Genomic DNA, 11,830 nt, shown 5'->3' with positions numbered 1-11,830 from the left:
CAAAAATGCTACAGCCCAGGTTCGATGCATGAGACAGGGCACTCAGGGCCAGTGTACTGAGATGACCCTGAGGAATGGGATGAGGAGGGAGGTAGGAGAGTGGTTCAGGATGGGGGACACATGAACACCCTTGGCTGATTCATGTCAATACATGGTAAAAGCTACTACAATATTGTAAAGTAAGTAGCATCCAATTAAAATAAATAAATTAATTAAAAAAAATGCTACAGCTAAACTTATGCTTTTGGCAACAGTAGGTTGCACTATTTTATATAACCCTCAGGTTGGGAACAAAAGGTTGGTCAATGTATTAAAATTCCTTCTGAAGGAGTCAGAGAGCTAACAAGGCATTGAGTATTTCCAGGACCAAGATCCAGAAGAGGGCAGTATAGGAAGGAGAGTCCAGCATTTTTCACCATTTTTCTACTTGAGATACCTACATTTTGGGGGGCTCCAAAATCACTGCAGATGGTGACTGTAGCCATGAAATTAAAAGACGCTTACTCTTGGAAGGAAAGTTATGACCAACCTAGATAGCATATTCAAACGCAGAGATACTACTTTGCCAACAAAGGTCCATCTAGTCAAGGCTATGGTTTTTCCCGTGGTCATGTATGGATGCAAGAGTTGGACTGTGAAAAAAGCTGAGCACCCAAGAATTGATGCTTTTAAACTGTGGTGTTGGAGAAGACTCTTGAGAGTCCCTTGGACTGCAAGGAGATCCAACTAGTCCATTGTAAAGGAGATCAGCCCTCGGTGTTCTTTGGAAGGAATGATGCTAAAGCTGAAACTCCAGTACTTTGGCCACCTCATGCGAAGAGTTGACTCATTGGAAAAGACTCTGATGCTGGGAGGGACTGGGGGCAGGAGGAAGAGGGGATGACAGAGGATTAGATGGCTGGATGGCATCACCGACTCAATGGACATGAGTTTGAGTGAACTCCGGGAGATGGTGATGGACAGGGAGGCCTGGCGAGTTGCGATTCATGGGGTTGCAAGGAGTCGGACACGACTGAGCAACTTAACTGAACTGAACTGAATACTTAGATTTATTGTTTTATTTTATTGCACTCCATGGATACTGTGTTTTTTTGTTGTTGTTACAAAATTGTAATGTTGTTACAACCTTGAAGGTCTGTGACTACCTGGCACAAGGTCTAACTAAGCAAGCCTGTTAGCTCCATTTTCCCAACAGCGTTTGCCTACTTTGAATCACCTGTCACATACTGCTAATTCTCACAGTATTTCAAAATTTTCCAGTACTTTATATTTGTTATGGTGACCTGTGATCAGTGATCTTTGTTGCTATTACTACAGCTCACTGAAGAGTTCAGATGATAGTTAGCATTTTTTTAGCAATAAAGTATTTTTAATTAAGGTACATACATGTACATACATAATACTATTGTACACTTAATAGATTACAGTAGAGTGTACATATAACATTTACACACACTGGGAACCAAGTATTCATGTGACTTGCTTTATTGTTATATCATCTTTATGGTGGTGGTCTGGAAACCCACAATATCTCTGAGGTCTGCCTGTATTGGCATGTTCTGAAAAGAAATCAAAAGAAAATACTTGAGAATTTTTCCTTTATCTTAACATTAATGATTATTTTTACATCACTAAGATCTCGTGGACCACCACACTTAAACTGTTATACCTTTGTGGTAATTTTGTGTGTGTGCCCTGCTGTCATTTCAGTTGTGTCCCACTGTTTGTAAACCTATGGACTGTAGCTCACCAGGCTCCTCTGCCCATGGAACTCTCCAGGCAAGAATACTGGAGTGGGTAGCCATACCCTTCTCCAGTGGATCTTCCTGACCCAGGGATCAAATCCGGGTCTCCTGCATTGGAGGCAGATTGCTTACTGTCTGAGCTATCAGGGAAGCCCAATTAATAGGAAGGAGAACTCAATTCAAAACAATATTATGGTGAGAAAAGCAAATCAAAACCTTTATCACACACTTCTCTGTTCATAGCCTGATTTTTCTACACTATCGACATATCTTGGTGTTAACATAAGTACATAAAAATTAATGATCATCCTCGATGCCTCTCATCTTCCTACCAGCTATCAGCAAATAATGAAAGTTGAGTGTTCAAAATACATCCAGAATCTAACTGCTTCTCCTATCCCCACCATTATTACCCTTGTCTAGGCTTCCATAAATTCTCATCCAAAAGATTATAAGGAAATTCTAATTTCATCCTTGCTCCCCTACTCTCTGTTCTCAACACAGTAACATTGTGATTCTTTCACCACAAAAGTCAAGTCAAGTCAATTCTTCACTCAAATGCCCCATATCATACTAATCACCCAGAGTTAGTGCTGAAAGCCTTCAGCCAGGCAACAGAATGCCCATGACATGACTATCATCAACTTTCTGCCCTTATCTCCTGCCACCCGCTTCATTACTCACTGAGCTCCAGGCATATGGGACATCTTACTGGAACAACACTCTATACCAATACTCTTTCATTCTCTGTCATTTCTACATAAAAAGCTTTATTGTCACATACTTGCATGACTCACTTCCCTACTTCCTTTGGCATTCTGCTCAAATGTCATTTCTTAAATAAGATTTCATAGACCCAATCTTACAAAAGAGTGCCCGCTGGCACATGCTCATTCTTGTTCATTCATTCTGTGTTTTATCTTCTGAAAGGCATATGCGTTAACTTGTTCATCTTATCTTTGCAAACCTTTTCAAATGAAAAAGATCCATGTCCTCATGTCAGGTACTCATGGATCTTTTCCAAGATAGTATCTTCTGCAAATTGAACACTTCTTCCTGAAAAATATATTTCAATTGAATGAATGACTAATGAAGAGTAATTGGAATCATATACATGAAGAACACAGTTACAAATGGAACAAATTTCTGATAAGAAAAGAAAATTCAAGAAATGTATCAAAAGTATTAAAATTAGAAATAAATGTCATAAACATAAAATAGAGTTTTGATTTTTTTTCTAGTGCTGCCAATGATTTTCTTTAGGCAGCTTCAATTTCCTCCCAAACACTCTGCTCAGAGCCAACTTCACTTCCTTATTCCTAAAGGTGTATATCAATGGATTCAGCAATGAAGTGACAGTGGTGTGTATGACAGTCACATACCGCTCCTGTATTACAGAGGTGGCAGAGGTTGGGGCGATGTAGGTGAGCCCCACAGTTCCATAAAACAGAGATACCACCATTAAATGGGAGGCACATGTGGACAGAACCTTGTGGAGCACACGACAGGTATGGTTCTTAAACAGAAGGAAGCTGATAATATACAAGTAGGAGAGGAAAGTGAAGAAGCATGGTACCATAGCTAAGCTGCCAGTGACAATAAAAATGAGCCACTGATTGAGCCGAATGTCACCACAAGCCAACTCTAAGAGGGGCTTCACATCGCAGAAGAAGTGATTCAGTTTCAGAGAGTGGCAAAAGTTCAGACGTGCAGTCATGACAGAATGCATCAGAGCATAAAAGAAACTGGTGATCCAGGCCACAGTTGCCAGGAGAATACACACCTTAAGGTTCATGATAAGAGTGTAGCGAAGTGGATAACAGATGGCCACAAATCAGTCAAAACCCATAATGGCCAGCAAGATGGACTCAGTACAGCCCAGAAAGTGGAAGAAGTGTAGCTGAGTGATGCAGCCCAGGAAAGATACGGCCTTGTGAGCAGAGAGGAGGTTTGCCATTAGTATGGGCAGTGTCACTGAAGAATAGCAGATATCCAGACAAGAAAGATTTCCCAGGAAAAAATACATAGGGGAGTAGAGTCTTGGCTCCAAGATGACAACCACTAATATGGACCCGTTTCCAAACAGATCAATCATGTATATAATCAGGAGGGTCACAAAGAGAACAGGCTGCAGCTCCTGAGTGGAGGTCAGTTCCAGCAGGAGAAACTCATTCACTGTGGTAACGTTCTCCATCGCTCTGAGAAGGAGTGATAACAGTTAGTAAAGCTGCTCTAGTAGACTGTATGGGTTAAATGAAGCAAGTTCATCATCTGAAAGTATATAAGGATGATCTATGGTGAGTAAAATGATTAGAAATGCTAGAATTAAATTCACTTGCAACATAATTAAGGACAGAAATATATGATAAAATTCTGAGTCAGTGTGATATATGTGATACATAGAACTAAGAAATATATTTAGGATGCTGAGTTAAACCTATAAAGCAGCCCATATAGAATAAAGGCAGATATTCAGTGAATACAGTAAGAGAACAGGACTCAATTTTAGCCTCATTGCAGCATTAAAATTAATGTATCTAAAAAGAGTCTTGTCAGATATATTTATAAAAATTTATTTCTGGGTACAGATAGAAGCTTAGCAATAGTCCTAAATATCTTCTTTTAAAAAAGAGTAGGTTCTCCACAACCTAAGCCTTCGTAAAACTAGAAGACATTTTTTAAAATCCACAAACTTCAAATCATGTGTAGGCAGAGGGAATACAAATAAGCAGAATTGGTGTCAGCATCAGAAGAAGGCATCACAGCAACAGGGCTAATTATGTAGGAAAATCCCAAAATACCAAGCTCTTTAACGGCAAGAGAATATCGAAAACAGCAAAAAAATTCAGTCTCAGAAAAGAGTACCTCACACTGAGAGTGAATTTCTCTGGAATATCAGAAAAGAGAGAGTCAATGTGCTTGTAATGATGGAATGCAGAGAAAAGTACATTACTACAGAGGCAATAAGAATGTTGCAATACAAGAGGGGACAAATGAGCCAAGAATCTAGGGAAAATATCCTATCCCCTTTTCCATAAACCTCCTGCTGATAACTTGCCCCCCAAATTCAACTTTTTCATAGATAAACAATAATATGAGAACTTCTGCATCTACATGAAAGCACAATAAGAAAAAAACAGATAAATAGAAAATCGTGATTTCTTAATCAAATATATTTCTTCGGAAAAAAATATTTGAAGTGAAACAGAAAACTTCAGCACAACATTCCTAAGTGAAGCTATTAAAACTATAACATAATTTTTAATGAAAAAATATACAAATATTCAAAACAGAATTTCAAATTAAAACACAATGATATGCTATTTTGATGAAGATTAAAATGTTTGAGACATTATATTTGCCTGAGGGTGGTAAAATACACACAGATGAGGATGTCAGTTGATTTAATCTCTAATGGATATTTTAGCAATAACTACTAAAAATCTCACATTCAAAGCAATTCCACTTTCTAGATTGTCCTTCAGATGTGTTTGCAAATGTCAAAAATTGTGTATTTGCCATGATATTTATTTAAGCATCACCATAAGAAAGATTGCAAACAAACTAAATGACCATACGGGACTAGTTAAATAATTTTCAGTACATCAGTTCAGTTCAGTTCAGTCACTCAGTCATGTCCGACACTTTGAGACGCCATGAATCGCAGCACGCCAGGCCTCCCTGTCCATCACCAACTCCCGGAGTTCACTCAGACTCACGTCCATCGAGTCAGTGATGCCATCCAGCCATCTCATCCTCTGTCGTCCCCTTCTCCTCTTGCCCCCAATCCCTCCCAGCATCAAAGTCTTTTCCAATGAGTCAACTCTTCGCATGAGGTGGCCAAAGTACTGGAGTTTCAGCTTTAGCATCATTCCTTCCAAAGAAATCCCAGGGCTGATCTTCAGAATGGACTGGTTGGATCTCCTTGCAGTCCAAGGGACTCTCAAGAGTCTTCTCCAACACCACAGTTTAAAAGCATCAATTCTTGGGTGCTCAGCTTTCTTCACAGTCCAACTCTCACATCCATACATGACCACAGGAAAAACCATAGCCTTGACTAGACGAACCTTTGTTGGCAAAGTAATGTCTCTGCTTTTGAATATGCTATCTAGGTTGGTCATAACTTTCCTTCCAAGGAGTAAGCGTCTTTTAATTTCATAGGAAATAGTAAAACAAGGCAGCTCTTTATATACTGTTTTTTGTCTCGCACAAAAAAACATTCACAAGTACACAGGTAGAGATGCATATGTGCTGCTATATCTACTTCATACAAAAGATGCATGATTAAACAGATTAAGAAAATCAAAGCTTTTCCAACTAAGAAATTGTGCCATAAACCCATTTGTTCCACCCTATAGTTTTGACAAATTATATTCAAAGACATTCCCCAGCTACTCTCACTCACCCTTTCTAATGGTCTCAGTTTCCTTCTATAAAACACACACACATATACAAAACACCAAAAAAAAAAAAAAAAACCCACACATTTCTACACATACAAAAACAAAAACCTTCCTTCTTACCTATTCTCTTATGTTCTACCTACTGACTGTGGCAATTCACCCTATTCTTTACTTCTCTGTGTACATCCTTGGAAAAAATATATGGTTTTGGTGCATAAGGAAACCCAAGAATGAGGGCTATAATATGTTGATTATCTCTTTGTATAAAATTATCAGAAAGATTTTAGCTGCTCAGAGTCTTATATGACAAATATCATATACCTAAGAGTAAATATAAATCACAGAGGACTTGGCCTTCATTCCCATTCTAAGCACAAAATAAGTACATTGAATCCCCTTTGAACTCTCCCTAGAGATGTTCCAAGCATAGATGTCTAGGGATCTCTTCTCAAGGGGTTATTCTCTACTTTAATATTTCAATAAATAGTTGTTTTGTTTTTTTAATCTATTTGGTAGAACATTTTGCTACATTTAACTGGAAAAGAATATTATGCTGAGCCAGTGATTTCCACTGAAAGGTTAAAGAAAGAGTAAGTATGACAATTTTTAAACAATACAGCTCCTATCATTGGAAACTCTTAACAGCTTGTGGATCCAAAGTTTGTCATTGTTTAGAGAAATATGTTAAGAAATTAAAAGATGATAAAATTTAAATTGAACCATTTTGACAAGACAAGGTGATTGATTTAACTTGAGAAACGTCAGAGAAAAAGAAAACAGCAACAAAATCAGGGCTTTATAGCCACCAAAATGAAAAATAAAGTACCTTGTTAGACTCAAAATAGATCCTGTCTATAAATGGAAGAGAAATTGACAGCTTTTTCTTAAAATCTGCCTTAGCCAAAAATTTCTTAATAATGACATAGATGCATACAGCAAAACTCTCAGACTCTGGAACAAGATCTCCTGGAGTTAGAATCCTGGCTCTGCTTGTAATGTGACTATAGTTAAGTTACTTTTCCTTTCTGGTCTCTGGTTTTCCCCTTCTGTAAACATATGATAATAATGAAACCAATCTGATTTGATTGATGTGATGACTAAGGCTAAATAAAATAATATCTGTAAGTGAACAAACTCTATATAAGTGATTACACACATACACACACAGTCATGGCTACAGAGAATTCTGAATAAGGGTTATAAAAACATTTTGCAAGAAGCAGAGAGAGAATCTGTGGTGTTAAGAATTATAGTCTGGAAACCTCAATCACATATCTAGAATTTTATCCAGTTCTACTGCATGATGACATTTGCCAAAGGATTACTTTTCATCCAATTTAAAATATATTTTCTTTCATGGATATTGACAAGCAGATTCTAAATTAACAAAAAAGAATAACAGAGTTTCTAGTTCAAGATGGTGGAGTAGGAGACCCTGAACTCACCTCTTCCCATGGGCACACCCAATCTATAGCTACACAGAAAAGAAAACCAGAAAGTAGTTGAAGTACTGTTACACATCAAATTAATGAGAAACATTCCACACTGAATCAGGCAGAGAGACCAAGATACAGTCTGGCCAAACACTCTATTCCCAGCATGGCAACTCACAACTCCCAGCTTCTCACTGAGGAGTAAAGAGTTTAGACTCCACATCTGGCACCCCAACTCTAAAGAATTTCACTTGAGGAACAAGCCCCCAGACATCTAGCTTTGAAAAACAAGGCTTGCATATGTGAGACCTACAAGGCTATGGAGAACTAAAAGAGAGTTCTTAAAAGGCTCACAGGACCTCACTCTGGCTAACTGACACCCTGCTACTCCCCAAAGCTCAGAAAAGAGGCAGTAGATTGCAATGTGTCCAGTCTTAGGGAATTCCCTGGAGGTCCAGTGGTTAAGACTGAAGTCCTTCCCAGAGTGACCCTCTTACGTTCTCATGGGAGGATAGACATAGGAGGTGAAAACAGCAAAGGAAGCCCCAGGAGACTTTCTTCCATCAAAATGCTTTTTTAAAAACCAAGTTGTACAGACTGAAGTAAGCCAGAAAGAAAAACACCAATACAGTATACTAACGCATATATATGGAATTTAGAAAGATGGTAACAATAACCCTGTATACGAGACAGCAAAAGAGACACTGATGTATAGAACAGTCTTTTGGACTCTGTGGGAGAGGGAGAGGGTGGGATGATTTGGGAGAATGGCATTGAAACATGTAAAATATCATATAAGAAACGAGTTGCCAGTCCAGGTTCAATGCATGATACTGGATGCTTGGGGCTGGTGCACTGGGACGACCCAGAGGGATGGTATGAGGAGGGAGGAGGGAGAAGGGTTCAGGATGGGGAACACATGTATACCTGTGGCAGATTCATTTTGATATATGGCAAAACCAATACAATATTGTAAAGTTAAATAAAATAAAATAAAAACCAAATTGTGGAATTCCGTGGTTGTCCAGTGGTTAGGTCTTGGAGCTTCCAATGCAGAGGGTACAGGTTCAAACCCTAGTCAAGGAACTAAGATTCCACATGCCATATGGAATAGTCAAAATACAAAAGACAAAACAAACAGACAAAAAAACTCCCATTTAATGAAACGTGTCCAGTCTTCATGTGAAGGAGATCTATTTGCTTATTTTAAAGGCTTGACCTAAGTGGTAGGCTTCTTATCTAACACACTTCTAGAGGCCAACTACAATACTCTCCATAGACAGAGGCCTTAGCAGACACCATCTCTTTTCTATCCCTCTGCCTCATTCAGATTGCCAATATATCCCAACATCCAGAGGACACCCCTTGACCATTTGACTCTAGTGGCCAGCAGGGCTCATGTCTTTTGGCTCCCACAGGTCTGTAACAAACAGAGAAACAATTCTTAACTGGCTATCTCCCCTGAGACAGCACAGAGACATAGACAGAAACACCCAGTCTTTCTGTGAAATAGGACTATTTGTTTCCCTTAAAAGCTACAGCCTAAGAGGCAGCCTTCTCATTTATCACATAGCTAGGGGGCAAGTACCAGAGAGGGCAATGGCACCCCACTCCAGTACTCTTTCCTGGGAAATCCCATGGATGGAGGAGCCTGGTAGGCCACAGTCCATGGGGTCGCTAAGAGTCAGACACGACTGAGCGACTTCACTTTTCCTTTTCACTTTCATGCCTTGGAGAAGGAAATGGCAACCCACTCCAGTGTTCTTGCCTGGAGAATCTCAGGGACAGAGGAGCCTGGTGGGCTTCCGTCTATGGGGTTACACAGAGTCGGACACGACTGACGCGACTTAGCACCAGCAGCAGCAGCAGGGGGCAAGTACAATCCTTTCTAGAGCTCAGGGAGTCCAATGGATGCAATCTTCAGGCTAGCTCTGCCCCAGCTCAGATCTCTGGTGTTTCTGAGAAAAAAACATCTTCCTGATGTTCCGGTTTTTGTTGCTGACACCCAGAGGCCACATAACCCAGATAGCCTGCTCTAATGACCAGAGGGCCTTGTGTCTTTGGGCTTACCAGACAGTCACAAACAAAGAAACTGTTCTTAACTGGCTACCACCCCAGGGCTCAGTGAAGGAGAAGCAAACTCACTTCTTACAGACATCCGCTGAAGGAAGTTTATAGACATTCATTGAAAATTGCTGCCTGAGACTCTGGCTTCCAATTATTCTGCATCCAGATGCTGATGGAGACATTTATTATAAATCTCAGTTTTAATATGTCTTCCCTTTTCAAGGTATACAACAAGGGATTTACCAATAAATTGAGTGCATTTTCTAGCATTTAGACCAGCTGATCTTTTTCCGATAAATAAATTGATATGAGAATATCTGACATATATGATAATAGAATGGCCAGAATAGAAAAGAAATAGATAAATCATTTATTATGTAGTAAGTGCCTGCTCTCATCCCTCCCTAGCTTTCTTATCTCTTTTTAGTTCTCTGTAGCATCTAATTGAAGAAGGCAGTGGCACCCCACTCCAGTACTGTTGCCTGGAGAGTCCCATGGATGGAAGAGCCTGGTGGGCTGCAGTCCATGGGGTCACTAAGAGTCGGACACAACTGAGCGACTTCACTTTCCCTTTTCACTTTTATGCATTGGAGAAGGAAATGGCAACCCTCTCCAGTGTTCTTGCCTGGAGAATCCCAGGGACGGAGGAGTCTGGTGGGCTGCTGTCTATGGGGTTGCACAGAGTTGGACATGACTGAAGCAACTTAGCAGCAGCATCAGCAGCATCTAATTACCCTGACATATATACTTATGAATTTGTCCATTGTGTGAGATTGTAGAATTTCTTTTGTTCAGTCTTGCTTCCTACACCTATGCTGCCTGACACAATATATATTCAATGACTATCTCTTAAATAAGTGAGTAGGTAAATAATAACTGAGCAAATAATGACACATAGTTGAGCACAGAACATGGTTATGGGGCTACAAATTCCTGAGGGAAAATCATGTAGACCATTTATTAGAGTGAAGGGATAAAAATCTTAATCAGAGTCAGATATAAGCCTCATTAATCTCAGTGGTGCTGCCGGCAGTCTTTAAATAACTTGCTCCCGAAGGTTTCCTTCAGCGCCAGCCTCACTTCTTTATTCCTAAGAGTGTATATCAGTGGATTCAGCACTGGAGTGACTGCACTATAGACGATGGCCACCATCCTATCCTGAGTCATGGAAGTGGCTGAGGCAGGACGAATGTACGTGAAGCCTACAGGTCCATAGAAAAGACACACGACCGTGAAATGGGAGGCACAAGTGGACAAAGCTTTGTGGAGTATCCTGCAGGACTTATGCTTGAGCAGAAGGGAGCAAATAATATACAAGTAGGAGAGAAGCGTCAGGAAGAAAGCTCCCATAGATACGCTGCCTGTGACAACAAAAAGCAGCCATTGGTTGAGCAGTGTGTTACTGCAGGCCAGTTCCAAGAGGGGCTTGACATCACAGAAGAAGTGATTGAGCTCTTGAGAGCGGCAAAAGTTCAGGCGTGCAGTCATGACAGAATGTACCAGAGCGTTAAAGATGCTGGTGATCCAGGCCACGGCTGCCAAGAGAATACATACCTTGGGGCTCATGATGACAGGGTAACGAAGTGGGTTGCAGATGGCAGTGAAGCGATCAAAAGCCATGACAGCCAGTAAGACGGCCTCTGTGCTTCCCAGAAAGTGGAAGAAGTATAGCTGAGTGATACAGCCCAGGAAAGATATGGTCCTGTGAGCGGAGAGGAGGTTTATAAGGACTTTGGGCAATGTCACTGAAGAGTAGCAGATATCCAGACAAGAAAGGTTTCCCAGGAAAAAAAACATGGCGGAATGCAGTTTGGGTTCCAAAATAGTAATCACTAATATAGCTCCATTTCCAACCAAGTTTATCAAGTAAATGATTAAGAAAATCACAAAGAAGAAAGGCTGCAGCTGCTGAACACTGGTCAGGCCAAGTAACAGAAACTCATTTACTGTAGTGACATTCTCCATTGCTTTGGGAAGCAAATGTAATGATGACAATGAATTAGTTTTTTTGAATTTTGCACTGTGGGAATTAAGTGAAGCAAGTTTACTTATTTGGAAAAGCCTAAGGGTGAGCTCCAGTGTGGAGGATATTTAAAAGTGGTAAGTAAACATCTTTACCACTGCTGAATATGAGTCAAACATCTTTTTACTGCTTCAGAATTTATCATGTACTAATAAAAAC

General features: G+C 40.0%; 1 protein-coding gene and 1 pseudogene across 1 annotated transcript; both read right to left on the bottom strand.

The window, feature by feature from the left end:
- Window positions 1-2,982: 2,982 nt before the first annotated feature.
- On the bottom strand, window positions 2,983-4,156 carry LOC133235987 (olfactory receptor 12D3-like; annotated as a pseudogene).
- A 6,401-nt stretch (window positions 4,157-10,557) lies between these two features.
- LOC133235908 (olfactory receptor 12D3-like) lies at window positions 10,558-11,613 on the bottom strand. Its single transcript, XM_061397688.1, has one exon. It carries the CDS (start codon window positions 11,611-11,613, stop codon window positions 10,663-10,665), a length of 951 nt encoding a protein of 316 aa, XP_061253672.1. The 3' UTR covers window positions 10,558-10,662.
- Window positions 11,614-11,830: the final 217 nt, after the last annotated feature.

The sequence above is a fragment of the Bos javanicus genome, chromosome 23 (genome assembly GCF_032452875.1).
Source record: "Bos javanicus breed banteng chromosome 23, ARS-OSU_banteng_1.0, whole genome shotgun sequence".
Classification (NCBI taxonomy): domain Eukaryota; kingdom Metazoa; phylum Chordata; class Mammalia; order Artiodactyla; family Bovidae; genus Bos; species Bos javanicus.
Note: the sequence above shows the minus strand (reverse complement) of the source record. Positions and strands in the feature narration are given on the sequence as shown.